This window comes from Varanus komodoensis, unplaced genomic scaffold (assembly GCF_004798865.1).
Source record: "Varanus komodoensis strain SLA01 unplaced genomic scaffold, ASM479886v1 scaffold12, whole genome shotgun sequence".
Classification (NCBI taxonomy): Eukaryota; Metazoa; Chordata; class Lepidosauria; order Squamata; family Varanidae; genus Varanus; species Varanus komodoensis.
This window is the reverse complement of record NW_025335349.1, coordinates 24,843,453-24,871,307: the sequence shown is the minus strand read 5'-3', so window position 1 is coordinate 24,871,307 and position 27,855 is coordinate 24,843,453. Positions and strand designations below refer to the sequence as shown.

General features: G+C 44.5%; 1 protein-coding gene across 5 annotated transcripts in view; it reads left to right on the top strand.

Moving 5' to 3' along the window:
* The window catches only part of SMARCC2 (SWI/SNF related, matrix associated, actin dependent regulator of chromatin subfamily c member 2), a 33,022-nt gene extending 5,811 nt beyond the window's left edge, over positions 1 to 27,211 (top strand). The window contains exons 3-29 of one of the 5 annotated variants that reach the window (XM_044421902.1): positions 946 to 1,031; positions 1,185 to 1,266; positions 1,359 to 1,451; positions 3,184 to 3,253; positions 4,608 to 4,677; positions 8,196 to 8,271; positions 8,506 to 8,637; positions 9,107 to 9,222; positions 9,817 to 9,941; positions 10,419 to 10,478; positions 12,446 to 12,483; positions 13,069 to 13,199; positions 13,289 to 13,360; positions 13,618 to 13,731; positions 14,063 to 14,216; positions 14,630 to 14,722; positions 15,330 to 15,449; positions 15,530 to 15,592; positions 17,358 to 17,616; positions 18,634 to 18,795; positions 19,433 to 19,488; positions 20,298 to 20,427; positions 20,865 to 21,031; positions 21,840 to 21,974; positions 22,413 to 22,791; positions 24,957 to 25,325; positions 26,722 to 27,211. In XM_044421902.1, the coding sequence (XP_044277837.1) occupies positions 946 to 1,031; positions 1,185 to 1,266; positions 1,359 to 1,451; positions 3,184 to 3,253; positions 4,608 to 4,677; positions 8,196 to 8,271; positions 8,506 to 8,637; positions 9,107 to 9,222; positions 9,817 to 9,941; positions 10,419 to 10,478; positions 12,446 to 12,483; positions 13,069 to 13,199; positions 13,289 to 13,360; positions 13,618 to 13,731; positions 14,063 to 14,216; positions 14,630 to 14,722; positions 15,330 to 15,449; positions 15,530 to 15,592; positions 17,358 to 17,616; positions 18,634 to 18,795; positions 19,433 to 19,488; positions 20,298 to 20,427; positions 20,865 to 21,031; positions 21,840 to 21,974; positions 22,413 to 22,791; positions 24,957 to 25,325; positions 26,722 to 26,798 (3,429 nt within the window). In that variant the 3' untranslated portion in view covers positions 26,799 to 27,211. Of the gene's footprint in view, positions 1 to 945; positions 1,032 to 1,184; positions 1,267 to 1,358; positions 1,452 to 3,183; positions 3,254 to 4,607; positions 4,678 to 8,195; positions 8,272 to 8,505; positions 8,638 to 9,106; positions 9,223 to 9,816; positions 9,942 to 10,418; positions 10,479 to 12,445; positions 12,484 to 13,068; positions 13,200 to 13,288; positions 13,361 to 13,617; positions 13,732 to 14,062; positions 14,217 to 14,629; positions 14,723 to 15,329; positions 15,450 to 15,529; positions 15,593 to 17,357; positions 17,617 to 18,633; positions 18,796 to 19,429; positions 19,489 to 20,297; positions 20,428 to 20,864; positions 21,032 to 21,839; positions 21,975 to 22,412; positions 22,792 to 24,956; positions 25,326 to 26,721 lie in introns of all 5 variants that reach the window. The other 4 variants (XM_044421903.1, XM_044421901.1, XM_044421905.1 and 1 more) reach the window with 4 other exon arrangements.
* Positions 27,212 to 27,855: the final 644 nt, after the last annotated feature.

The following is a 27,855-nucleotide window of genomic DNA, read 5'->3' as shown; positions in this document are numbered from 1 at the left end:
GTGCCATGTTGGTAGGATCCCTCAAAATAATTAATGTTTAGGGGAAGAATACAATAAACATCAATTTCTCTAGAAACGCAGTTTTAACAGGTCTTGAACTAAGCTAATGTGCACTGAAATTGCTTCTGGTATATTTTGGATGGTTTTTTAAGCCAGGATGGGCAACTTCTGAGTTTTCAGCAATTCTGCTGTGCTACAAGGGATGCAGGGAACATTCTGCAGAGAGAGAAAGCACATATACCATCTCCATAAGCCTTATTTCTCAGCAGAATACATGGGAATTCAAAAGTTGTGGCAGGGACCAGGTGAGGACTACATAAACAGCCATGAAAAGGAAATGTTGCCTACCCATTTTAAACCTTATATAAAACTATGTAACACAACATTTAATCAACCAACATTTCCACCAAAGTGTGGATTAATATGTTGCCTGTTGAACCTTTGGATCTAGTTCAAGGCTGCATTAAACCCTAAAATGTTTCCCTACCACTGCACCCCCAGTAAGTAACCTTAAGGAAAAAAGCCTCCCCCAATTTCATTGGGACCAGAGGTGAGGTTTTATAACTTCTGTTTATTTCATACCCATTGTTTGATACAGATTAGCAGAGAAACAACCACAAAGATCATATCTTCACAGTTACACAATATGCAATGCAAATATAATTCAATTTCACTTACATTATAGTTTATTTGTTATTACCCACCCAGAGAGCTTTGGCTATTGGGTGATAGAGAAATATAATAATAAAAATTTTACTCACTTCCTCTTGTTTGATACAAAAGGAAGTTCCAGTAGTTGTATTTTGGTCTTTCACAGAAAGTATCAGATCTGTTCTCCAAGGTGCTCCAAACAGCTGGGGAAGTCATGATGGTAGTCATTGAGAAGGTAGATGTCTAAAGTAGGTGCAGGTGATATAACTCCTTACTTGGCTGTGTCTCTTACAGATTAAATGCTTCTTAGATTTCAAAGCTGGGGGTGCCTTGTGTCAGATCCTTGCAGCAGCTTATAAATTCAAGAGTGACCAGGGATGGTAAGCTCTCACTTTACTGTTCTCACCACGTCCCATGAAAGAACAGCAGTTCTTGGTTCGGATATCAGGTTTCCCTGTCTTATCCTCCTTACAGATTTTTTTTAAATTCTGAAATGTGAACTTTTATGAAGGTTGCTCTTTTCTTCCAATAAGGCGGCGTTTCGATTTCCAGAATCCATCACGAATGGATCGCAATGTGGAAATGTTCATGACCATTGAAAAATCTTTGGTGCAGGTAAAGTGGCTTCCTTCCTTTTCTCCGCCTTACAAAGGAAGCATTTCTTCTTGGTGCCAGGTGTTAATTTGCCCTATGTGTTTCTTTCACAGAACAATTGCCTTTCCCGACCTAACATCTATTTGCATCCAGACATTGACCCTAAATTGCAGGCCAAACTGAAAGATATAATCAAACGACACCAGGTGGGTGAGACTGCAGAATAGCCATTGCTTGGTATTGCAAAACTATACAGGGAGGTTTGTTTGGTGAAAGATTGGAGCTGGTTGCACGCGTATTTACTTTGAGATTAAGTATAATATAGCTTCATATCTGTTTGTTTTGCAAAATGACTTACAGTCGCTCTATAAACAGTATTCACTCAGATAATTTGTTTCCAAGGAAGGGCTCCAGAGGATAGTTCTCTAATTCAGCAGTTCCCAAACTTTTTTGGTCATGGAACCTCTTTGAAGACAATTTTTTCCCCATGGAACCCAACTCTGTCCCTGATTTTTTACTAAGCAGTGTGAACCCACAACATTCTTCCTTCTTTCATCTGCTCCTATTACCTGAATGCTTTGCATAATGTAGTAGGTTTGGAAATAAAGAGAAAATATTTTAAGCATAACAAACAAATAGGGCTATTATATGATAATATCCCAAATGAATTTTTTCAGTTATTCCCAACACTACGTAATAGAGTCCTAGGAACCATGTGACATGATGCATTTCCTTGTTTGCTGCTTGAGTGCCAACTGACAATTGAATAGTTGGCTTTGTGTGGTTTCATTTTAAAATCCGTTTTAAATTTGATTTTTGAGATTTTTTGTGGAACCCTAAGGTTCCATAGAACACAGTTTGGGAACCGCTGCTCTAATTGTTCTTAAAAATACATTAAAGTTAATAAACCTAGCTCTTAAAATTGTCTATGATAAATTAATCAGCTCCCTTCTGCTGATGAATTATAAGGATGGCAGCATTTAAAACTCTTGTTTAGGTGTCTAGCACTATAGCTGCTGTTTGGATCTACACAGTTTCACATCACTATACTGAAGAGCAATACATGATTAACTGCAGAATAGGATATTCTCATAGTTAAAACATGTTCATATATACAGAGCCCTTGGAGCCCAGTTCTATGTTTATTTAGAAGTGAGGTTCATTCTGTTCCGTATTTACTTACTCTGTAAGTGGTACTTGCTCTGAGGTGAACCTTCATACAATTGCAGCCTCAGTATGTTATTTAAAAGATCAAACATGTGAGTGTGGTTTCAGTATGTCAGTGCAGCATGGACTGCACTCAGCGTGGATCTTCAGCTGAGCAGAAGGTGCCAAAACAAGGACGGGCGCTTAGAGTTAAAACACCACTGATACTTAAGTGCAGGTTATTAACTACTAGTAATATTGCACTCTCATGCATTGCATCGCATGTATACATTAGTGTCATGCAGTAAAAGAAAAAAGGATAGGCTCCTACCCCAAGGAGATTGCAGCCTGAATACTGAGATGGAGCAAGGGATATAAAGGAATCAGGGTAACGATTTGCGGTTATGCGTTGAAAGTCTCTGTTGCAGCTGGGGGTGGGGGGAATGGTATGTGGAAAAGGCAAGATGATTTTGGTTTGTGGGGAGAAGTGGTATGTCACAGGAGTTCCAAGGGGAAGTCCCAAATCAAAGATCAAGCAAAGGAGAATGCATGGACCAGAGTCAGGACTGACTGACGAAGATGACTGATTACTGAATGAGATGCCTTTGTCAGACCTAAGTGCTCCTGATCTAGTAATAAGGATAGCAGTCTTAATTTATCAGCATCTTGATGTAGGGTGGGATTTAACTAAGCAAGCTTTTCTGGACACCTTTGATTCCCTCAACTGCTGTCTAATGAGGCATGCCCTCCCAGAGGTTGGATGTTCTGTATGACCTTTTGATCCCTTTTCAGGGAACGGTAACTGAAGATAAGAACAATGCTTCCCATATCGTCTTCCCTGTTCCTAGTAGCCTAGAGGAAGGTGAGACTTCAGTCTATATTTTGGGCCAGCACTATTGTGGTATTTTAGATTATGCCACTTGGGATTGCATTTGGCTGTCCTGCTGAACAGTTTGACAGAATGCAGTGCTGTTCATTGAAGGTTCTGTGTGGACTTTTCCTGGTAGCTTTATAGGGAAGTGGCACATGTATGACCAGAGTGAAAGAGATTGTGTTTAAAACAGCAAAGGAGCTTGTTAATAAAAGAGGGAGGGACTGAGTTGTAGCAGTGAAGGAAAGGAGGGATGTACACAGTTGTAAAAATATAAAATATTTCTATAGCACATTTTCATGTTCAGAATACTGTACAGTTGTTGCTTTGCAAATCCCAAAATATATCAGTCTCAGACAGAATGCATTGTCTGTATTACAATGGTCCTTCTCTTTCTTGAGATATTTCTCAACCTTTCTGTTTTGTTAGGCAATTCATCTTGCAGACAGGGTCTGTCTGTGGTTTTATACTTTGAAAGTGCCTGGAGCTCAGGGTACTTTGGTGGTGTAGTGCTGGTGGTGATTATGCAGATGGTACTTCATAGGTCTCCCTAGGAAACTGGAGTTCATTGATAATACCATCCTTACGTCTGTAGCACTCTGTGTAGTTTATTTGAACCCGTGTCGGTTAGTGAGAGGAAGGTTTTGATCATTTGCTCATAAAGCTTAGAAATACTTCCTTTTGTATTGCATCTAGGCATTCCTGCTTGTATTATCCAAAAATCTGTTAGTTGAAAATGAGAAACACATAGAATTAGATAGTTCTGTCCTCGTGTCTTGTGGCACTCACATGAGCATTAACCGAATGAATATTTCTCTGCTCATCTAACTGTGGCTGACTGCCTAAATGCCCACTATGTGCTACATCATTACTTCATTTTAATTTATTTAAAACTGAATATTCTGCCCTCTAACCATTTCCCCCACTTAAAATAGTATAAAAATCAAAATATAGTAGACATAAAACCCAAAGCAATGCAAGCAGTAGTTTAAAAAACAGACTTGAAAAGCCTGACAATAACAGAACGGTTGCCTGAAAGGATATCAGTGCAAGTGATAGTTAATGTTGCCTGGGGAGGGAATTCCACAAACAGAACTCCACTAACAAGAGGACCATGCTTCCAGTTGCTACCTGACTTGCTTCAGATGATGGGTTTGTCCAGGGGGGAGCCTCTGAACATGATTTCAGGGCATAGGCAAGTTAATATGCGTGTAGCCATTCTTTCCTGTTTAGAAGATCATATTCTACTTAGTTTACTGGAACTCAAAGGAGCTTACTGACGTGAAATAAGCATTGTCAGTTTACACTGATTCTTGGATAATAATGTATGCACTTTTCCTTGTAGAAGAATGGGTTCGGCCTATTATGAAGAGAGACAAGCAAGTCCTCCTGCACTGGGGCTACTATCCTGACAGGTGAGCAGGATTTTGCTTCAGTCCTCTATGCTGTTCTCAGTCTTATTATTTATTATTTATTTATTTATTTATTAAAACATTTTTATGCCGCCCCATTCGCCGAAGCCTCGGGGCGGCTTACAACAAAAAGATTAAAATAACATTTTAAAATATATACAATAAAATACAAATATATAATATAAAACATACACTATAAAACAAGCCGCCCTGGCCAAATAAAATTCAATAATATTAACATTTAAAATACTGCTTAAATAAAAAGGTCTTCGCCTGGCGCCGAAAAACAAATAACGACGGCGCCAGGCGGACCTCTCTGGGGAGCGCATTCCATAACTTAGGCGCCACCGCTGAGAAAGCCCTCCTCCGAGTAACCACCCTCCTAACTTCTTCCATGGAGGGCTCCTGGAGAAGGGCCTCTCCCGCCGATCTCAGGGGGCGGCTGGGCATATAAGGATGTAAGCGCTCCTTCAGGTAACCAGGACCCAAGCCGTTTAGGGCTTTATAGGTCATTACCAACACCTTGAATTGGGCCCGGACTTCAATGGGAAGCCAGTGAAGCTGACGGAGAACTGGAGTCATGTGAACATAACGTCCAGTCCCCGTCAGCAGCCTGGCAGCTCTATTTTGGACCAATTGAAGTATCCGGACCGTCTTCAAGGGTAGCCCCACGTAGAGCGCGTTACAGAAGTCCAGACGGGAAGTCACCAACGCATGTGTCACTGTCGCAAGGCAGTCATTCTCCAGATAGGGGCGCAGCTGATGAATTAGCCGAAGCTGGAGGAAAGCGCTCCTCGCCACTGCTGTTACCTGAGCTTCCAGTGAAAGCTCTGGGTCGAGGAGCACTCCCAAGCTGCGAACCTTGTCCCTAAGAGGGAGTGCAACCCCATTCAGGACAAGGTTCAATTCACCCTCTCCGAAGCTCGATCCACCAACCAACAGGACCTCCGTCTTGTCTGGATTGAGCTTCAGTTTATTGGCCCTCATCCAGCCCATTACCTCGGCCAGGCACCGGTTCAGCACAGCCACTGCCTCACCTGGATTGGTGGAAAATGAGAGGTAGAGCTGGGTATCATCAGCGTACTGATGGTTCCGCAGCCCACACCTCCTGATGACCTCTCCCAGCGGTTTCATGTATATGTTGAACAGCAAAGGGGACAAAATGGACCCCTGCGGTACTCCATGGCATAGCTGCCATGGCGCAGAGCCATAGTCCCCCAGCACCACCTTCTGGAACCGGCCATTGAGATAGGAGCGGAACCACTGCAAAGCAGTGCCTCCAACCCCCAATCCCGCAAGCCTATCCAGAAGGATACCATGGTCGATGGTATCGAAAGCCGCTGAGAGGTCCAGCAGAACCAACAGGGACGCACTCCCCCTGTCCTCCCTGCACAGGTCATCATACAGGGCGACCAAGGCAGATTCAGTACCATACCCGGGTCTGAAGCCGGACTGCAATGGGTCCAGATAATCAGTTTCATCCAAGAGTGCTTGGAGTTGTCCCGCCACCACTCGCTCTAACACCTTGCCCAGAAACGGGATGTTGGCCACTGGTCTATAATTAGTGGCCATCTCTGGATCCAGTGACGCCTTCTTCAGGACCGGTCGGACTACCGCCTCCTTCAAAGGGGCAGGCACCCGACCCTCCCTCAGAGAAGCGTTAACCACTTCCAAGATCCAGGTTCCAATCCCGTGCTTGGAATCATTTATTAACCAAGACGGGCAAGGGTCCAAAAGGCAAGTGGTTGGATGTACTCGCCCAAGCACCTTGTCCACATCATCGGGCCGCAGTAACTGAAATTCATCCAATAAATCTGGACCAGACGGCAGCGTTGGTGTCTCCTTTGAAACCTCTGAATCAATAGTGGTGTCCAGCTCGTGACGAATCTGAGCGATTTTCTCCCTGAAATGCCTGGCAAAGTCGTCACAGCGGGCCTTTGAGGGTGGAATCAGGTCTTCCTTTGGACCTGGACGGACCAGGCCTTGCACCACTCGAAAGAGCTCCGCTGGACGGCATTGTGAGGAGGCAATGGAAGCGGAAAAGAATCTCTTTTTTGCCGCCCTCACCGCCACAGCATAGGCCCGATAGTGGGCTCTTAAGTGTGTTCGGTCAGATTCATCTCGTGATTTCCTCCACCTACGCTCTAGTCGTCTCCCAACCTGCTTCATCGCCCTCAATTCAGGAGTATACCAAGGGGAAGAGCGGGCTCTGCCCGGTGGGAGAGGACGCTTAGGAGCGATCGTGTCTACAGCCCTGGTCATCTCCCCATTCCACAGTTCGACCAGAGCCTCGACAGGAGCACCCGTCTTGTCAGCCGGAAACTCCCCCAGGGCCTTCAGGAATCCTTCTGGATCCATCCGGCTCCGGGGGCGGACCCACATAATCGGGTCCGCACCCTTACAGAGGGAGAAGTCGCTCTCGAGCATAAACCTCACCAGGAAGTGATCTGACCATGACAGGGGAGTCAAGCATAAGTTACTCACCCTCAGACCACCCTCTTCCTGTCCCGTCGAGAAAACCAGGTCCAGAGTGTGTCCCCGTTCATGGGTGGGGCCGGTGACATGTTGAGACAGCCCCATGGCCGTCATGGAGGCCATGAAGTCCTGAGCCGCCCCGGTCAGACTAGCCTCGGCATGGAGATTGAAGTCCCCCAGGACCAACATCCTGGGGGTCCTCAACACCAGGTCCGAGACAGTCTCCGTCAGCTCAGGCAGGGAGACTGTTGGGCAGAAGGGTGCACGGTACACCAACAGAATCCCCAATCTGTCTCGGTCGCCCAACACCAAGTAGAGACACTCCAGCCCTGGTCTCGAAGGGACCGGAAGTCCCGTGAGGGAGATGGAGGCTCGGTAAACCAAAGCGACCCCCCCTCCCCTCCCCTCCGGCCGTGAGCAGTGCTGGACCAGATACCCGGGCGGGCACACTTGGGAGAGGGCAACATCCCCCCCCTCTCCCGCCCAGGTCTCCGTTATGCAGACCAGGTCGGCCCCCTCATCCACAATCAGGTCCTGGATGAGGGCAGATTTGTTATTGACCGACCTGGCATTAAGCAACAGCACCGTCAGGCCGGAGGGGCGACTGACGAGACTCCCTGGCACCCTCTGGCTGGGAGCAAAACCAGAAGTAGGGACAGGTGTCAGCAATCTGTCCCTCCTTCTTCTATGCGGACACGTTAAGCTCCCAACGCTGTTACGTCCCCTGCCCATAACCACCTCAATGGCGGCACCCGTGCGCTCCCCAGGAAACATAAGCGGCAGCATGGCGCTTGGTGTAAGAAGAGCCATATTTCTTCTGGTAACTTTTGTGAATTATAGTTCATGCTTCTAATGTATATTCTCTGTTATAGCCAAATACAAGTCTCTAGAATCTGAATTGCTTGAGCGTAGGTTTTCCCTTTCTGTGATAGTGCAATATAGATAGATTTGTGGTTTGCTCTCTGTGCCCATATCTTGAGATGAGTTTTAGTGTGCAGGTGAGTTTTGGAATTCATTCCTTAATCAGTATTTGCTTTCCTTCATAGTTATGACACCTGGATCCCAGCAAGTGAAATTGAAGCCCCTGTGGAGGATGCCCCCACACCAGAGAAACCCCGTAAGGTAAAGGGTTGTCTTCATTTGGTGACTGAGTATAGCTGGAGTTTGGGATTAGATCATTCCTAGCAGCTATTATAGAAAGGTACTGTAAATCTTCTCTGACTAGATTATATCCTCTGTGCCAGAAACATCATTTGGTTCTGTTTCTGTGACTGCAGCTTAGGACAGGGAAATAGATTTTTTTCTCTTCTCATTTCAAGGTGCCCAGTGATGGGCCTCTCTTTTCTCAACACCCAGGTTCATGCTAAATGGATCCTGGACACAGATACTTTCAACGAGTGGATGAATGAAGAAGACTACGAGGTAAATGATGAGAAGAGCCCTGTGTCCCGTAGGAAGAAAATATCTGCCAAGACTCTCACCGATGAGGTATGCCACTTTTGGAGACACTGTGGGTTCTTATTCTGCAAGAGCATTGTGTCTAGTATTTAAAAGGGTCCAGGACAAAGTGGGAAACTGAAGTCTGAGAGTTCCTCCAGCTAAATAAAGAATACTTCCCTGAACAGAGAAAGCTAACTTGTAAGGAAGAAAGCTAAGCTACACTTCCCCCACCCAAGACTTCTTTTGGATATATAAAGTGTTTTGTCATTCAGTGAAGGAGGCAAGTCACTCTTGCAATCAAGTGTGGTACAATCCAGCAACAGATGCATGATAAGAGGCTGTTTACTGTGCTGTGTCTCTTTGACTGCTGAGATCTTGGTAATGTATTTTCCAGCCGTAAAATAATTATTATTGAAGGACAGGAGTAGAACCCTGATAAATGTCCGCTTTCTGCTCCCTCAGCGGAGACTGATCACTGCTACTTGCTGCTAACAGAATTGCCACCTTTCATCTTTAGGTTAACAGTCCAGACTCGGACCGAAGGGACAAGAAGGGGGGAAACTATAAGAAAAGGAAGCGTTCTCCCTCTCCTTCACCTACTCCAGAAGCTAAGAAAAAGAATGCCAAGAAAGGGTGAGGATGAGCTTTTCTTTTCTGCTTGGATATGAAACAGCTGCAGCCAAGAGTGATTCTGTGTATTTGTGGACTTTTTGTCCTCCTTTTTTGTCTGCCTGGTCTCTTTAGGAAGACAAGAGCTTACAAAAGCCAGGACAACTTTTTTGCAGTCAGCCCTCCTCTTATGAAAGTCCTGAGGGCCCAAGTTACAGGGAGAGGCTGGCCTGGAATAGCCAAGAGCACATTCCATATTTAGAGGCCATGCCTTTATCATGTCCATTCCAGGTGCTGGTTTAGCCAGTACTCCTGACTCCACTCCTTATGTGTCTCTGTGGATTGGTCACATGAATTTATCTTCACATCAGCACTTTTGTTTTTATTAACTGTAGAATTAGTACCCAGATGCTTCCTTACCAGTACTAGCACTTAAGCTGGAAAAGGAACTGTTCTTCCTTTCAGGTAAACAATGTTGATCAGTAAAGTTTGATAATACCTGAATGCTAACCAAGAATAAATGAAATCTTCAGAAATCCCTGCAAAAGAGCCAGGGGTTTTTGTTTATGCTGGGGTGCCACTATCATACCTTACTGGCTCTCTCCCCTTCCTCCTTAGGCCTTCCACTCCCTACACAAAGTCCAAGCGCGGCCATCGTGAGGAGGAGCAAGAAGACCTTACGAAAGACATGGATGAGCCTTCTCCCGTCCCCAATGTTGAAGAAGTCACACTACCAAAAACAGGTTAGCCTTTTCCTATATTCCATACATCAAGGTTGTACCCCCTGGAGCCTTCATCACAAGTAGTGCTACTTCACTGTACTCGCTTGATGAGTTAGGCAGATGCAGTACTGTGAAATCTGAGTTTTAAGGATATACTTCTGTCATAGCCAGATGAGAGCCAGTGTGGTGTGGTGGTTAAGAGCATGGGACTGAGACTCGGACAATCTGGGTTCTAGTCCCTGCTCAGCCATGGAGCCAACTGGGTGACTTTGGGCCAGTCACAGACTCTCAGCCCAACCTACCTCACAGGGTTGTTGCTGGGATAAGATGGAGGAGGAGAATGATGTAAGCTGCCTTGAGCCCTTTGTAGGAAAAAGGCAGGATATAAATCGAAAAATAAATAAAACAAATAATAAATCTTCAGTGGCAGGGTAGTGGAGAAGAGCCTTTGAGAGGTTTTCCCAGTAAAGCATTCCTTCCTTGCTGTCTCTTCCATAGTCAACACCAAGAAAGACTCTGAATCTGCTCCTGTGAAGGGTGGCACCATGACTGATTTGGGTAAGCAAATTTGTAATCTTTGTAATTCTCCTCTTGGTAAGGGAATGAAGACTTGTGCCTCAGTCTCCATGACCACTGGGCAATAATATTAAGATTTTTTTCCTTTGTTGCACAAAAAAAGCAAAAGGAGCTGTGTTGGACATAAGCAAAATTCAACAATCCATATTAGTGCAATACCATTATGAGGCCAGCCGAAAGATTACCTGAAACATGCACGTTTTTAAGCTCTCCAGATCTCTCTATTAGGCAAGATGTTATAAAAAGCACATTGGCTACAAGTATCTGGCTTAATGTTGGAGGTCATGCTCTCTGCATGAGCCTTATTTGAACATCTACAGAGTCTTCCTTCTCCTCTCTCAAGAGAGTGATCATGCAGACTTCATAACTTCAACATACCAGTACGATTTTTCCCCGTCTCTCCTTTTTCTTACCCCCTGCCAACCAAATTGTTTCATCTGATGAAGAAATTTGGGCATATCAAATGTGTGCACATTTTTATTTTTTTATTCAATTTTTCCTGGAATGAGAGGTTATAGGGGATTTGGAATTGTTTCTCTTCGTAACTGAGAAAGAATCATGAGAGGGAAGCAAATCACAATTTCACAGGCCCTGAACAGTTCATGAAAATCCCTTCATGTGAATATTGAAACTGGTCTGACTTAGAGGGACTTGTAACAAGTATGTTGGCATGTTGTACATATTCATAAGTGGTATTTTCTCTGGAAAGAGACTTAGAACCCATTATTATGTGTAAAGACAAAATAAAAGTTTGTAATGTCATATGTGTGCTTGTTTGGAAAAAACTACCTTTGCATCTTCACAACAGGCACAAACTAGGTAAGATAGACACTTGAGAAGCAGTTGCTGTACTTCTTTTAACCAGGCTGAGCTGTTGTGAGTCAGATTTATGTGTAAATCAACTAAACTGTCAGTTTAAGTAGTACTAGCCTATTAGGCCTGCTTATCTCCAATAAACAATAAAATCTGTTAAACTGGTGTAGTCATCCAGATATTCTGGAGGGAGTCTACAAGAAGCCATAGGCTTGTTGGCCAGAATCCAAAACAACATAATAGCCAGTTATGTAAGCCCAAGGAGGCTTTAAGAATTGTTTTTCCTCAAATGACAGCCTCCTGTGCGATGGTATCAACTATTTTTGAGCCAGCTGAACATCAGGAAGAACTTCCTGACTGTTGGAGCAGTATGGCAATGGAACCAGTTACTTAGGAAGATTCTGGGCTCTCCCACAGTGGAGGAATTCAAGATGCAGCAGGACAGACATTTGAGAGGGATGGTTTAAGTTGGTGTCCTGCACTGATCAGGGCCTTGAACCCAGTGCCCCCCTGGCCCCTTTAACCTCTGCTGTTCTATTTAAGGAAGGGAAAAAATGTTGTGATGGTGCAAGCCACTTGTGTCCATTTGGAATTCAGCATTTAGGTTCATTTTATTAATTTACTATATAAATTTATTAGTTGCATACCTTGTTTAAAAATACTTGTTGCAGTGTACAAAATAGATAGCAATATATAAAAAAGGAGGATATCAGAGTTTTTAGCATTTAGGTATATTTGTACACATATTTATAACTCCCTTCTAAGCCATATGCTTAGAATGGGGTGTAGTATTTTAGTCAAAGTTATCTTTTAACCAGCATATTTTCAGGGGTTCAAGTTCCCATTAATTAATAGAAGGACTCAGAGAAAAGGATATCAATAATAAATAAAAACAGACTACATGTTTTACAGTAGAGAACAAATAAAACCCAATCTTTTGTATTTCTCTTCCACCATAATGGACTTGATACTCATTTAAGTGGGCACTTGGATAGTAATCTCATAAATACACAGCTCAACCTAACTTTGTTCTCACTGTCTTCTGTTGGATGGGCATTAATGGGCAAATGGTGAGCACAGCAGTTTCTTTTTCTGACTGGCGTTATCTGTCCTTTTTGTTTTGTTTTGTTTTCCAGATGAGCCAGAGGATGAGAGCATGGAGACAACAGGCAAAGTGAGTAGGCAGGATAGTTGCACTCCATTGAATTTTGTCATTCTCTTATCTCAGGAGCAGGGAGATTGTGGGTCTCCAGATGCACTGGGCTTCAGCCTGGCATTCCTGCTATCCGGAGGGCTACCTTCTGCACACCCAGTTTAACCCACAGCGCATTTTGTGGCCCACTTGTTGTTGGTGTACAGGACCAAGGGAGAAGGTTGAGGGAGACAGTACACAACAGAGTAATCTGCCAGGTACACTGTGGATTGTTCAACAAGCAGACTGCTCACCACTATTCATGGGGTGGGTTAGGCAGATGCGTGAATTCACCCATTGAGGATCACCATATGCATTAGCTGCTCTCTCATATTGCAAATCTACCTTGATTCTTCCCTCATCTTTGAGTAATTAGCATGTCCAGCATCCTCTTGAGCTGTATATAGACTGGACTGTGAGCTCGTCAGTTAAAATACTCAGGTTTTTTGAAAGCCCCCTGAATGAGCAATTTCATCATAGCCTTCTCTTAAAATGTACTTCAGGAACAACAGGCATAAGAAAGTCATGGACATCTGTACTGACTTCTCAAGAAACTTCTGGTTTCAGGATGAAGAGGAGAACAATGCTGGGAACAAAGGGGAGCAGACAAAAAACCCAGATCTGCACGAGGACAATGTGACAGAGCAGACTCACCACATTATCATCCCCAGCTATGCAGCCTGGTTTGACTATAACAGGTACTGCAGGGGGGGAGGGGTGGCACTTCTCTCCTCGGCTCCTCTCTCCTCCCAGCCTGTTCTAATGCGTCGCTGTGCTTCCTCCCCAGCGTCCACGCCATCGAGCGGAGAGCCCTGCCTGAGTTTTTCAATGGCAAAAACAAGTCAAAGACTCCGGAAATGTAAGACTGCTCTTATGAATAGTGGCATCTGTTCTGGGATAGCAAATGTGGAATCCTTTGTCTCCTGGTAAGAAGAGAGTTGGGCGTTCTTCTTTGCTACTTAGTCACATGCTCACACTGAATAGAAATAAAGCTTGGGAACTGGACCTTGTGGGCATCTTACTGGTGACAAAGAATAGACTTGATCACATGGGAATGCTTGATAGTGTGAAATGCATGGTTCTGAGTATTTCTTTTTTCTCTTGGCCATATTCTAGATACTTGGCATACCGCAATTTCATGATTGATACCTACCGACTGAATCCACAGGAGTATCTAACCTCAACTGCTTGCCGCCGGAATCTGGCAGGGGATGTCTGTGCCATCATGAGGTGTGCAGAGGGACGGAATTGTTGAGCAAAACAGAAGGAATTTCTATGGGACAGAGTCTGGCTGCTGCACTTTTATTTTGTTAAACAGCAACAGGAAATCTGTCTTGTTTCTTAGTTGGCACTAGAGTCAGTGTAGACAAACAACATCAAAGAACAAAAATTGTGGATTGTGCATCATCTGGCTTGAAAAAATCGGTCTTCTGTAATATAGCTAATCAACAGAAAATTGTGTATTTTGTCCAAAGCTGTATCCTCCCTCAAAAGCAGACAATTTGTCAAGTTCTTGAAATTGATTTTGTGCTCCAGATCCAACTCTGATCCTCTTTTACAGAGTCCATGCCTTTCTGGAGCAGTGGGGACTGATTAACTACCAGGTGGATGCAGAGAGCCGGCCAACCCCAATGGGACCACCACCTACATCACATTTCCATGTTTTGGCTGACACTCCTTCAGGATTGGTGCCATTGCAACCCAAAACTCCCCAGGTAGAACAGGATTTTTTTTTAACAACCTCAGAAAAATAAAGTGACATATTTCATTTATTCACATCTTTATCACTCAATATCTTCAAGGGGTCGCTTACCAAACATACTGAAAGTAACATAAAAACATTCAAAAGATTTAAAAATACTTGATAAAACTGAATTAGTCGCGCATTACTTCAAGCCGCAGAAATGGGATTAAATTGTATTGGGGACAATCTTAAAACCTAGGGAACAGCTACCTTGGCCTGGAGTTTTAAAATCAGGAAGAATTCTACAGTTGTGCATGCTAGGATCTTTTTGTTATCTTCACGTTGTTTCTGTGTTCATGGAAAATGCTTTATTCTTGTGTTTTCCCCAATTAAAAATGTTGATCTAAATGGATGCAAACTTGAAGTAACTTTCTTACTCTTTAGGGTCGTCAGAGTGATAGTGACACCAAAACTGGACGGAAGAGCAAGGAGATTGAAGATCTCGTCACAGACACAGTGAAGGGGAAACCAGAGATGGTAGGAAAGCTGCTGTGGGGAATGTAAATTGTCACTGCTTGTGGCTCCCAGAAGAGGAGACCTACCTGGGCTGCTGCTTATGGAAAACTGTGGAACTCCATGCAGCCAGAGGTGGTCTAGGCCAGCCTGTTGAGCTTCTTAGAGGGGAGGGGAGTTGTCACATCTCCCACTTCATTAGAGGTTTGTTAGATGTTACTGAATATCATGTCATCATAACCTGTGTAACACTGTGTGGCTTCATGGTTAGTATTTAAACAAAGCTTAAGGCAGACGTCTGCAGATACCTGTCATGGACAATTTAGACCAAACCAGAACATGAACAGCATACTACCTCAGATGTTTGGTCTATATAGCTTCACAGTACCTCTATATTACATCCATAGAGCTTTAATACATAGGGCTGCCATAAGTCAGAGATGACTTGACAGCTTATAGCAACAACAACACCACATCTGTAAGGTTGCTATGCTCCAAATTGGTCACAAATAAGAGCCAGAGTTTTGTGGGTATGTATATTACAGATGGCTGTGAACTTTCAAGTTGTACTTCAGAGGATTTGAGTTTACGGCTTTCTTTGCATCACATGAAGTCTGTTCTCCATTTGCAGCAAACCACAGCTTCTCAGCAGATGCTGAACTTCCCTGACAAGAGCAAAGAAAAACCACCAGATATGCAAAACTTTGGACTTCGCACTGACATGTACACTAAGAAAAATGCTCCTTCCAAGGTAAAGGTTGGGGACAGGGTGGATTTTTTTACAAGTTCATTCAGGAGGTATCAGTTCTAATGTCTGATCTCTCCATACAGAGCAAAGCTGCTGCGAGTGCTACCCGTGAGTGGACAGAGCAGGAGACATTGTTATTGCTGGAGGTGAGTGGACAGAGAAGCTCTTGATTAATGGTAGATACTAAATTGGCTTCTCTCATTTGTGAGTTTTTTTTTTTTTTTTGGTTTAGGGATGCCTACCTTTCATGCATTTTACTATGAAATCCCCAACTTGTTTCCATTTTTGTCAGCTAAACCTTCCTTGGAATCAAGTTTTTGTCACTACTATATGGAATGTATTTATTGAATAAAAATAGTGAGTTGGTAGGTTTCTGGCTTCTCAAGCCATCACACCTGAATGTGTATAGCACCAGCATCCAGATAACAGTGTTTGTATCTAGAGTTCTGTGCTGTTTTTTTCGGAAAAGTCTCAGCTTGGACACTGAGGGTCTCTGCCGACAGACCCCTTAACTGTGGTTATTGAAAACAGAACATGGTTAAGGGTCACATTGCATGTGGCTTAGTGGGTAGACCACATGCTTTATATGTACATTTATCTAGACAGGACTAGAAAAGGCTGCTTCTCCTAATCCTGGAGAGCTGCTTCAAGTCAGTAGAGGCCAGGAATGGGCAGAAAGTGGATGGGGGTCTGCTGGTATATTACTGGGTTTCTAACTCGCAGAATCATCAGCAGGCTTTCTGCTCCCCAGCACCCCTACCTTCTGCACCCCATCCCCTCCTGAGATGAAAGAGACCTGCAGAGCAAGCCAGGAGCAGACTTCTGTGAGATGGGACTGTGAGCTTAGGTATGGTACTGAAAACAGATTCCTAGGCTGAACATAAGCTCAGAGGTACCATGTTCTTGGACCATGTTTTCAGTCCCCGTTTTGCACCTGGCATCCGTAAATGGATTTCAGGGCTCTTGTAAAAGGCAAAGATCCTGGCAGCCCAGTGTTTGCCCACCTTTTGTGCAGGCAGTGCTGAGCTAGATAGGCAGTCATCTGATTTGGCACAAGACAACTTCTTTGTTCCGATGACTTGCCACAACCCAACATGTTAATCCGTGGGTTAAAGAGAGCTTGAAACCATGGTTTGCACTAGCCATAATTGAGGGTTAGTATTTGTACTGAACAAAGTGTGTTAGTTTCCAGCCTCCCTGCTTGCAAGGTGACCAGTGGTCCTCACAGGTATTTCACAATACATGCTCTCCAAGATCAAGTCTTGGAAGCTCAAGCATTATTTGCCTATAGAATCTTCAGCAGGGTTATGGAATCAAACCACAGTGAAAGCTAGTTTTAAGTAACTGTTATGTCTACCCTGACCTGGTTATTCAAAGGGAAATGGTCTTGGATATTTTTTCCATCTTTTGTACAGTCTTGCCACTGATAGCTTCTAATAAACACTCCTTTTAGTCCCTTCCAGCAACCTTCTGGCTCCATCCTCCTCTCCCTCCTGCTTGTCCTCACTTGCTAATATGCATGCTTCAGCTCTGCAGGTTATAGTCAGCTGGAGAGCAGAGCTGAGAGTTGCTGTCGTTTGAAATTTGACCAGTTTTTCCATAAAAATTCCTAAAACAGTATAGTGAGTTGAGGGGTTGAAGTGCCTTCAGGGCTGTGGGCATGTTTGGATGTGTCTTTCCTGCCATACCTCATGAAATAAGGCATTGCATACCTCACTGTATTCTTTCTGAAACTGTAGTTCACAAATGCAAACAAATGTCAGATATTCAAAATTTAGACTAAATTGATTTAGAAGTGCTCTAAAGTTGGACATAGTAGGCTAGACCAAGCACCTCAGAAGAGGATGCTGAGGCCAAGTCCCTAATAGCTTTAGACATGTACATGTCAGTATTTTCCAAACTGTCTTCTAGGCACTGGAGATGTACAAAGACGATTGGAACAAGGTTTCTGAGCATGTTGGCAGCCGCACCCAGGATGAGTGCATTCTGCACTTCTTGCGTCTTCCCATTGAGGACCCCTACCTGGAGGACTCTGAGGCCTCACTTGGACCCCTAGCCTACCAACCCATTCCCTTCAGCCAGTCGGGCAATCCTGTTATGAGCACTGTGGCCTTCCTGGCTTCTGTGGTGGACCCCCGTGTAGCATCCGCAGCAGCCAAGTCAGCTCTAGGTAATTAACAGGGACTCCCAGGAGTGGGCTGTATGCTTCCCCCACCACTCATAGATTGGAGCTTGATTTTGTAAGCATGTTATTTTACATAAATTAAGCCATTTATTCTCTTTCCAAGATTATGGCTTTTGCAGAATCATAGTCTTTTTTTTTTTGGCGGGGGGTTAATGACTTTGGGGAGGGAAGGATTTTAATACAGAATGGATAGAATTATTGGGCAGGTTCCAGCCACCATGGGAAAAAGTACAAGATGCAGGGTATCGTATCACTTCTGGAAATTCTTTGCATCTTCTGATACTTCATAGTGCAATGTCTGTGTGTTACTAAGCTTTTCTTTACAACTGTAAGGACTAAAATCTTGGAGTTTTTAAAAATGAAAGCTGGGGATCTCAGGATGCCACATTCTGAGCCAGCATCCAGGGAACTAGTAAGAATTTTCTGCTGTTATATAGGAAGTTATTGCACGGACTGAACTGAGATCAGAGACTCCAAAGCATACTCTGGTTGTTTGGCTTTATCATAAGCCTCCCTTACCATAAACATTTGGTTGGATGTTTCTCAAGTTTTTGACTTTGTCAAAGCCTAGCCGCTGCTCTTCAAATTGTCGATCAGAAGCTCCATGCAAGCATGCATTCCTATCAAAATGCTTGCTTGCAAATATTATATGATAATATTTTAGCGTGGGAGTTTTAAAATCTGAATATATGGTGCAGCTTAATGTAGGTTGTCCCAATGGAGAAACTTGGAAGGTGCATCCACTGGCACTTAAGTCATTGGGCCCAGTTAAGATGTGATGGGTGTTCATTTAATTGCCACAGCTTCTACAATTCTGTTGTTTCTGAGTCTTCAGGAGTCCCCTGCCCACCTGCAGCTTTGGTCTCTCTCAGCTCCCTCTGGCTGCAGCATCTTCTGTATACCCATTCCATCCCTTTGTCTATATTCATGTTGCCCACACCAATTTGTCATCCATTGCTGTGAACAGAGCCTTTTGTCTGATTCTGAGGTTGTCTTCTCTAGAGGAGTTCTCCAAGATGAAGGAGGAGGTGCCCACAGCCTTGGTTGAAGCGCATGTTCGCAAGGTGGAGGAAGCTGCCAAGGTGACAGGCAAGGCAGACCCAGCATTTGGTCTGGAGAGCAGTGGAATTGCAGGGACCACCTCTGATGAGCTGGAGAGAATAGGTGAGGGGGCGAATGGGGTTCCTTCCATGCTTCAGTCTGCAGTGTGTCCTCACTGAACTGCAGTCAGCATGTGGTGGTGACTAAGAAGGGTGCGAGGCACAGGAGACCAGAGCTGGCTGTTTCTGACCTGGACTTTTCACTCAGTCACCTGGTGCTGCATAAGGGATCCCCAAGGTTACTCTGACTAACCACCCGCAACCCTGTCAGACTGGGTTGTATGAGGGTTGGGGTAGGTGGCCAAGGATATTGGCTTTCCAGTGAGTTAGAGAATGGGTTCTGGGGCCTTCCCTCTCAGAGAACCTCTGCTTTTAAACGTAAGTGATGAGGGAAAGTAGAGACTGGCAGTGGGATTATCTTCTCTCTGAAGGGCCCCAGTCCTGATCCCTCCTCAGTTCTTGAAATCCAGCAATCTCAAAAGAGCTTGTAAGTGCCTCAGTCCAGTTTGTCCTGAAGCATTCATTCTTTGTAATAGTGCTTGAGACAGAATTCCTCAAATCTTGGCTTTTTAATGCATTCCCCACCCTAATTCATTATTTCAACACTTTTTCTGCTTTAGGGTGTGGGTGGGAGCCTTACATGGAGATGCTAATATTGCTCTTTCTTGCCTTGTCCTATATTTCCGCTCCTTACTTAGAAGAAAGCTGCACAGATGAAAACCGGGCAGAACCACCTCCATCTGAGGAGAAGAAAGAGGTAAAAAGTGAGGGCTGGGGCTGGATAAACCATTCTGCAGCAATGAGTCTAATTCAAGCTCTGAAGCAGGGTTTTGGGGGGATACATAGATGGGTGGGGGGACCGAGGGATTTCCTCACAGGAAACTGGCCATATGTGAGGAATCAGATTGCACCATTGAATAATAGAACTGGAAGGTGCCTCAGAGATAATTTAGTCCAACCCCATACTCACTGTAGGCATTGCAGTGCAGGGTGCAGCTACATCTTGGAGAGATAGTCATCCAGTTTCTGCTTAAATACCTCTAGTGAAGAACAGCTCTCATTCTTCAGAGGTTTCTGATCTTCTTTAGCTGAAATCTGCTTTCCTGCAATTTCCACCCACTAGTTTTAGCCCTGCCCTCTGGAGCATCAGAGAGCGTGTCTGCTTCATTTTCTACATGGCAGCCTTTAAGCTATCTCCTTAAACTTCTCTTCTCCAAGCCAAACATAATTGTCTCTTTCAACTGTTCCTCCCAGGACTTACTTTCCCAACCTCTCATCATCCTGGTTCTTCATCTGTAACTTGCTTCAACTTGTCGATATCCTCCTTAAAGAGGAGTGCCCAGGTCTAAACAGAGTGATAGAAACACTATCCTCTAACTTCTTACATTTTCTTCAAATTTGATCACTTCTAGTAAATTATTTCCTGGTGTACTGTCCTGGCCACCAGAATATCTATGCCTAAGTTCTGAAAGTTTTCCAGCTAGGTCTGCTATAGCTCCAAGCTGTTGATACTGGACTGCGGGAAGAATCATTCAGAGGTTCTAGCAAGTCCTTTTTTCAATGTAGGAACAAAGAGAAGGATCCCTGGAGGAGGAAGTGAAGGAGAAACTTGGAGAGGTGCCTAGGAAGGAGGAAGACAAAAACAAAGAGGCTGATGGCGAGAAGGAGATGGACAAAAGTGATGGGGACACGATGGGTGAGCACCTTCTTCCTGGAAATTGCACAGCTCATGCTGTGACTAGTTAACTAGGAGGCTGAGTTGGGATGCTGTGACTACATCACCCTAAAGTCTCCGTTAGTGATATTCTGGACTGCAGGGATGTGTAGTAGACTGCTTGCCTCTTAGAGATTACAGCACTCTACCCACCCCAGAATTAGATCCTGAAATCAGTTTCACTGGTGGGTATGTAGATCCTTGGGAGAGAATTAACAGGGCAGCTGTCTTCGTCGATGCTGAGAGAGAAACTTTATAAGTTTCTGGCCAACCTTCCCTTTGGAGTACAGTCAGCCTCTGCATATGTGAACAAATATGAAATTATAAACTCTGAGCACTGGTGCATATTCTATCACCTTCAAGCAACAATAGCACAAGAGACTGTTTCCCTTCTTGTAATGTGTCCTCCTGTGTCTCAGCTGATGGAGAAAAGGAAAAGGAACCCAAGGATGGTCAGGAGGAGGGACCCAAGGACCTTGCAGAGACGGAGGGTGAGCGAAAGACCAAGGTGGAGAGAGACATCGGCGAAGGTAACCTCTCCACTGCAGCTGCTGCTGCTTTGGCTGCTGCAGCAGTGAAAGCAAAGGTGAGTGGTCAGTGGAGTCACTGGGTTCTGCTGTATTTATAGGGCAGGTGGAAGAGTGCAGCACTGGAGCTCTAGTTTGGGTTTTTTCCTGAAAAGAACAGGGCAAGTAAATCACTTGTTGTTGTTGTTTTAACTAGTAGACTGCTTTCTTATAGTGGCTCACAAGGTTCCAACAGCATAATTCAAAAACAGGCACTGAAACCAAAATAATGAAGCTCAAAATTAATATAATGAAAATAAATAACATGAAGATTTCTGAAATCTTGATGCCTGATGTAAACTGGTTTGAATCAGGAGGTCCCCAGTTTTACATCCTTAGTCATGAGTTCATGCCATCTCTTTAGGGAAGTTATTGCCTAAGTTTGCACCATCTCTGAGGGAAAATAAGTCTTGGTGGCTTGTTTGCAAGCTGGCATGCATAATTACCCTTGCCAGGTGCAGGATGTCATGCCTGGTGAGGGTAGGTAGCTATTGTAGTTGATAGACTATCCTGATATGTTGTCAGTACGCCATCCACATCTTCTGCTTCAGATATCACAACAACCCGTGCCCAGTGAAGATAATTGCATAGCTCACAGCTGACTTGTGCAGGGAGGAAAGACAAGCCACCATAGATTACTTTCCCACTGCAGTCAAACCCACCCAATGACGCTTTCCACCTCAGCCCTTCATCTGCATTATGAACAAAACAATATAGATGTGCCTTGAGTTACAAGGTGCTAATGAGATAGTGTGAGACACTTTAAGCACCCAGCAAAGCATTTGCATTAGCTTTTAAGAGAATTGCTCTCCTGCATTTTCTTTTCAGCACTTGGCTGCAGTGGAAGAGCGTAAAATCAAGTCACTGGTTGCCTTGTTGGTGGAAACACAGATGAAGAAGCTTGAGATTAAGTTACGGCACTTTGAGGAGCTAGAGACCATCATGGATCGGGAACGTGAGGCAGTGAGTACAGTTGTGTCATTTCCACGTTCATATCACTGACTTGATGATCCTTGTGCTGAGGTGTAATTTTGTGTGTTTGTGTCTTATTTCTCTTTCTAATTGGTTATTATGGGAACTCTTACTTGAACCTAGGGCCACCTCAGTCCAACTATGCAATCTGACCATCTGACAGTTTGTCTCACCTGTAGCCAGTAGCAGTTCCTGTTGCAGACCCAGAGAAAGGTCCGAAGGCATATACTGCCATTTCATGATAAATCTAACTAGGATTGGGCCTGATCAGTGCTTGGGAACCTGATCCTTATTTAGATTTAATGAAGCAATGGCACAAGAATTTGGGCTCCAGTGGTTCTGTTCAGAAAGAAAAGAGCAGGAAACGTGTTGAGGAGTTTTGAGTGAGGAAAAACTGCCTTGCACAACTCTTTGTTGACCTCTCTTTAGCTTGAGTACCAGAGGCAGCAGCTCCTGGCTGACCGTCAGGCTTTCCACATGGAGCAGCTCAAGTACGCCGAGATGCGAGCTCGCCAGCAGCATTTCCAGCAGATGCACCAGCAGCAGCAGCCGCCGCCGCCGCCACCACCCTCTCTCCCTGGGGGCTCCCAGCCTCTCCCTTCTTCAGGGGCTCCCCTGGCATCAGCTGCTCACTCCATTCCCATCAGCCAGACATCGGTGCCAGCTGCCAGTACCATAGGACAGCCCAGCAGTATGGCTCAGACAGAGCAGATTGGGCAGCCCGTGGCAGTGCAGCCACAGCAGACAGCAGCTGGAGCACCACCAACTGGCCCGGGCCAAACTGGACAGCCACCCACAGGTTCCCATGGTAAGTCAGAGCAGCTGTCCCCATGGCCTGCAGAGGACGGAGACTCCAGCGCAGTGCTAGGGCCTGTGTGTTCCATGCTGAAGGATCCATGATCAGTCTCTTGGTTCTTTACGAAGCAGGGCTGGGAAGCATGAGCTGAAAGGCCTCGGAGAACCAGGCCAGCCAGAATAGACAGTACTGGGGCAGAGAGACTCAAAATGGGACTCCGTCTAAGTTAGCTTCATAGGTACATTGATTTTGAAACTGCCCATGAGTGAATGCCTAACAGAACATGCCTTTTGTGATGTTTCCTGCCTTAGGAACAGCAAAAATGATGAAACATCACTGAGCTTGTGTATAAAGAACACAATGCTGTCAAGATTGTGGCTCGGCATGACAGCTGCAGGAGATCCCCTCTCCCCTGCCATAGAACTTCCAGGGCTCTCTTTTGAAATTCTTCCTGGGAAGAGAAGAATTTGAGGATGGCCATGAAGGCTCTACTTGGTTATGCCAGGAACCTTATCTCCAGGCCTCTGACTGGAGGTGTCTTGTACCCCCCTCTTCACTTCTGATTCCACCTTCACATAGGCTGCTATCCTGGCAGCAGATCATGTCTGCTTCTGAGAGGGGGGAACAGAATCCCTACAATTTTATTTATGTATCTATTAGATTATCTATTATATCCCGCCTTTTTTCTTTCTTTTTTTTTTGAGAACTCAAAGCAGTATACAGCATTCTCTTCCTCCTGTTCTCATTCTTATTCCCACAACAGCCCTGTGAGGTAGGTTGGGCTGAGTCTGTGACTGAGCCCAGAGTCACGCAGTTGGCTCCATGGCTGAGCGGGGACTAGAACCCAAACTGCTAGAGTCACAGACGAACACTGTTAACCTCTGCATCACAATGGCTCCCTACAAAGACAGAGCCAGCTCAACCCATAATTGCTTTTCCTGCTTTAAGGCTTCCTACTGAATACATGGACATCAAGGATGTGGTTGGGTACAATTGGCACTATTCCATTCCCATCCATGTATTGCTTAAGTGTAGGTATTTGAGGATAGTGTTAGTATGGATACAGCTTTAGTGACTGCACAAACAAGTAAATTATGTGGCTCTTCTCTAAAGGGCAGAAGAAAAACCTTTGCTCTGGAAGAAGTGGGAGAAGGATGGGTTGCACCATGTTGGCCTGATAATGCTGAGCATCTGTGTCTTTCAGTCTGTCTGCAATACGAGCATAATGCTAGGCACCCCACCTCCCAGAAGATCATGGGGATTAATATGGAAGTTTAAGGCCCAGTTCATACCTCCTCATGGCCTGTTCCCACGTTGTATTTGCATAAGAATGAAACAATTTGTTCAGTACAAATTTTGCTGGATATCTGCCTCATCTTGTTTCTTCAGTAGTGTATGAATTATTAATACTCTATGAGAAATAATATTTATATACCAATTAATTAAAATACCTCTAAGCATTTAATGCATAAGTTAGGCCTGAGCTGTATGTTGAAGTGGGTATTTAAAATGTGGAGGTAGCAAGAATTCTGTAAGTTGCAGCCTCCTTATAAAACTAGACATTTTCATTTCTTCAGAAAGCTTCCACATTTTTATGAGGTCCAACGTTTTGCATTCTGGTGGAAAGTCGCTACAGTAGATGTTAGGATGATGCTGTCAGATCAGATGAGATACCATGCATCAGTAAATCTTTTGTGAATCACACACGTGGCTTTGAAGCATTAGATGCTGTTCCCAACTTAGCATAAAGCTGGATGTATCAGAGGTTCTGTGTTGAAGCTGGGAAATCCAGATTTCTTGAGTTTGACAGATTTCTCTACAGCTGCCATTCATATGATTTCTGCAATTTTCCTTAGCTTTTTTCAAATGCAGAAATTGTGGCCTGTCTTTAAGACAGAACCCATTAGCTAGCTAGACTCTCATCATAGTGATTCCGTACAAACCCGGTGGGATCTGGGGGGCTGAATTATGAAAATCCTTCTGATTTTCATCCACCTGTTGTCTGTTCTGTGTTTCTAAAAGAGGAAGTGTGGGGAACTCATTTAGTGATCACATGCTGAGGAGCCCAAAGCTGTGAAATTTTAAAACACCAGTAAATGCTGATAAGTTATGTTAAGTCTTTGCTTGCCTAAATAGCTGTCACACTCAGCTCTTTGTCTTTCTCTTTCTCTCTGAAGCCCAGCCTCCGTTCCCTAGCCAGCAGCCATCATCCCAGATTCTTCCCGGGGCAGTCCCAGCAACCGTTCACCCGGCCATGGCTGGTAATATCCCCTCGACTCTGCCTTTTGGAATGCCTGCCTCCATCCCACTTAGCATGGCTAGTAACGTAACAGACTCCATCGGCATTAACTTCCCTGCTAACATGCCCATCCATCCAGTGCATGGTAACCTTGCGTGCAGCATGGCTAATCCGCCCATCATCAACGTCTCTAGCACCCTGCACCCTGCTGCCGCCCCACTGCCGCATGGTTCCGCAGCTGCCCAGAGCCCAGCTATTGTGGCTGCAATGCAGGGCAGCCTCCTTCCAAATGCTGGTCTTGGATCAGGTGAGAATTGACCCAGAGTTGGTGGTGGGGTGGGAGAGGGAGAAGCATTGTTTCACATTGCCCGTTCATTGCCCAGATGCCATGTGGGATCCGTGGTCTCAGGGCTGCCTCTGTGGACATGTCACAGAGGCAGTACAGCCTGGGCTTCATGGCACAGTCAGTGCATGATTCTTCACAAATGGATGGTCTACACTGATTTGTTCTTCCCAAACCTGGAGATATTGCCTTTGCTGGAGAAATGTCATGTGTGAAGAGGCCTTCCAGCCTGTTGTACATCAGCAGCAAACTACACATAAGCTATGAATTGATAAAGTGGCTATGTGAACTGAAAGGCAGCCCCTGTCCCCATCACAAGCTTCCTTAGGAAAGAGTAGGGGCCCCAGCTTATTTTGTATTCAAGCATATTCAGGCACCCTTTGCATTTAAAAGCACATAGTTAGCCATGCATCTGGTTCAGATCCAGGCATGGGTTGTTCCTCCCACTCCATCTGTCTTGCGCAGTTGGGATGAATGCGTGATAGGCAAATCTCTGTGCAACTAACTTCATTTGGGCACTTTAACAGTGGCAGTTGCAAGACTGTTCCCTGGACTTGGAATGTTGTGTTCTTCCTTAGGCCAAGCACCTGTCAGAGGGGCCCCTTGCAGCTGGATTGGGAGGAATGATGCTTAGGGGTCATAGGACAGGAAGAAGTCTTACCTGCAAAATACTGAAATTACCTATTTGCTTTCCTAAGCTTTTAACAGAAGTTTCCTAATTTTCAGGGTGTCAGGGAACTCCCCATGAAATTCTAGGCTGCTATGTGCATTGATGGTACTGTGTAAATAATACATTTTTCTCCATAATCTCGGCAAGTAGAAATTTGGTTTTCTGATGATGATGATGATGATGATGATGATATTCTGAGATTTATAGTAGATTTTCAGTATTTCATATTGTGTACATAGAAGGCCTGTTCAATAAGGGTTCTTAAAAAGCTATTTCCCCTGAAGCATCAGACACACAAAGTTGAGATCAGTGAGCTGGTACTTGAAAATCCCACTGCTGTGTATTGTGTGGGATGACTTGCTTGTTTGAGCCAACTTGATTTGTTCAGTTAAATTCACTAGAGCCATAGACACCATGATGGTGAGCCATGCTTTCCCTTCCTTTCCATTTGTATTCCACTAGGCATTTAAGAGGGGAGCCTACTTTTCTGTCCTTCCAGCACAAAGGCTGCTGTTGACCACAATCCTTTTCACAGGCTTTTCTCTCAGTCTTGTTAATAAAGCAGCCCAAAACATCAGAACTATATCAGAATGCCTATATTGATCACACAAAGAAAAATAATGACAGTAAGGTCCAGTATTCTACCCAAACCTACTCTAACCTCTCCCATTTGTCTTTCCTTCAACTCAGATCAAGGACCTTCACTGCAGTCGGATCCTATCACTCCTAGCCCCAACACGGCCACACCAGTCCCACCTACACAGTGAGAAGCTGTGAGCTGCTCTTCTTGTTGCCTCTGGAATGAGCCCTCACCACTAGGAAGGACAAGCAACCCCAAATCGTGTTAAACATGGATTCTGTTTGGGTGGGTTTTTAAAAGGCTTAAAAACAGTGATCAAAGGCGGAAGAAGATTTGGCTCTATTGACTCCCTTCCCCTGTGTTTCTCTGCTGCATCCCATGTCCCCCAATGCTTTTTTTTTGTATCCAGTCGTACCAAGACTTTTTATTTAAAGGTGTTTCTAATTGGTGGAGGCGGGTAGACAAGAATCTGTCTCCAAACAGCCACTGCTATTTATAGAGGGCTTTGATTTTAAACCTGGTTGAAAAGGAGTTTAACTCCCCCTTGTATGTGTCTGTCTCGCTCTTTTTTTTAAAACAATAAAGAAAAACTACAACAAATGTTTCCTGTCTCTCAGGTGGGGGTGGGGGTGTTAGAGAAAAGAAGGTATTGCAGCCTGTGTGGACAATGTTGTAGTGTTGTGCTTGAGGATTTTTTGTATGTTGCTGCTTATTCAGGAAAAAATACTTCTATATACCTTCCAAAAAAGACAGAGATAAACCTTGTTTGCAGCTAGATCCTAATTACTTCAAAATAGGCAGGAGCACAGCTGAGGGCAGGTTCCTCCTTTTGAAAAGTGCAAAGTATGGCATTAGTTGCACAGCATAACTGTTATATTTTGCCTACCTGTGTAGAGTCTTGGAACTTAGAGTATGGCTCAAGTTCCTTGTAGAAAAGATGGGCTGAAGGAGCATTAGTCCATTGCAGAGCATCTCTGGTCCCCTGATTTGCAAAGCCCCAAAGGGAGACCAAGACCACATATTTAGGAGAGAGTAAGACCACTGCAAGGTGACTGGCTCCTTTATATTAAGTGTAGTTTGAACCAATGGTGAAATAAGTTCCATCTTTAGTGTAGGTGGTCTAAGAATTTGTAAGTATTAATAAAAAATAGTCACCAGTTTAGGGCATATTTTCAACTAACAGTCTGGACTTCCAGAATAAAACAGCTAGCCAGTCCAGATGAAATTGAGTGATGCTTTTAAAA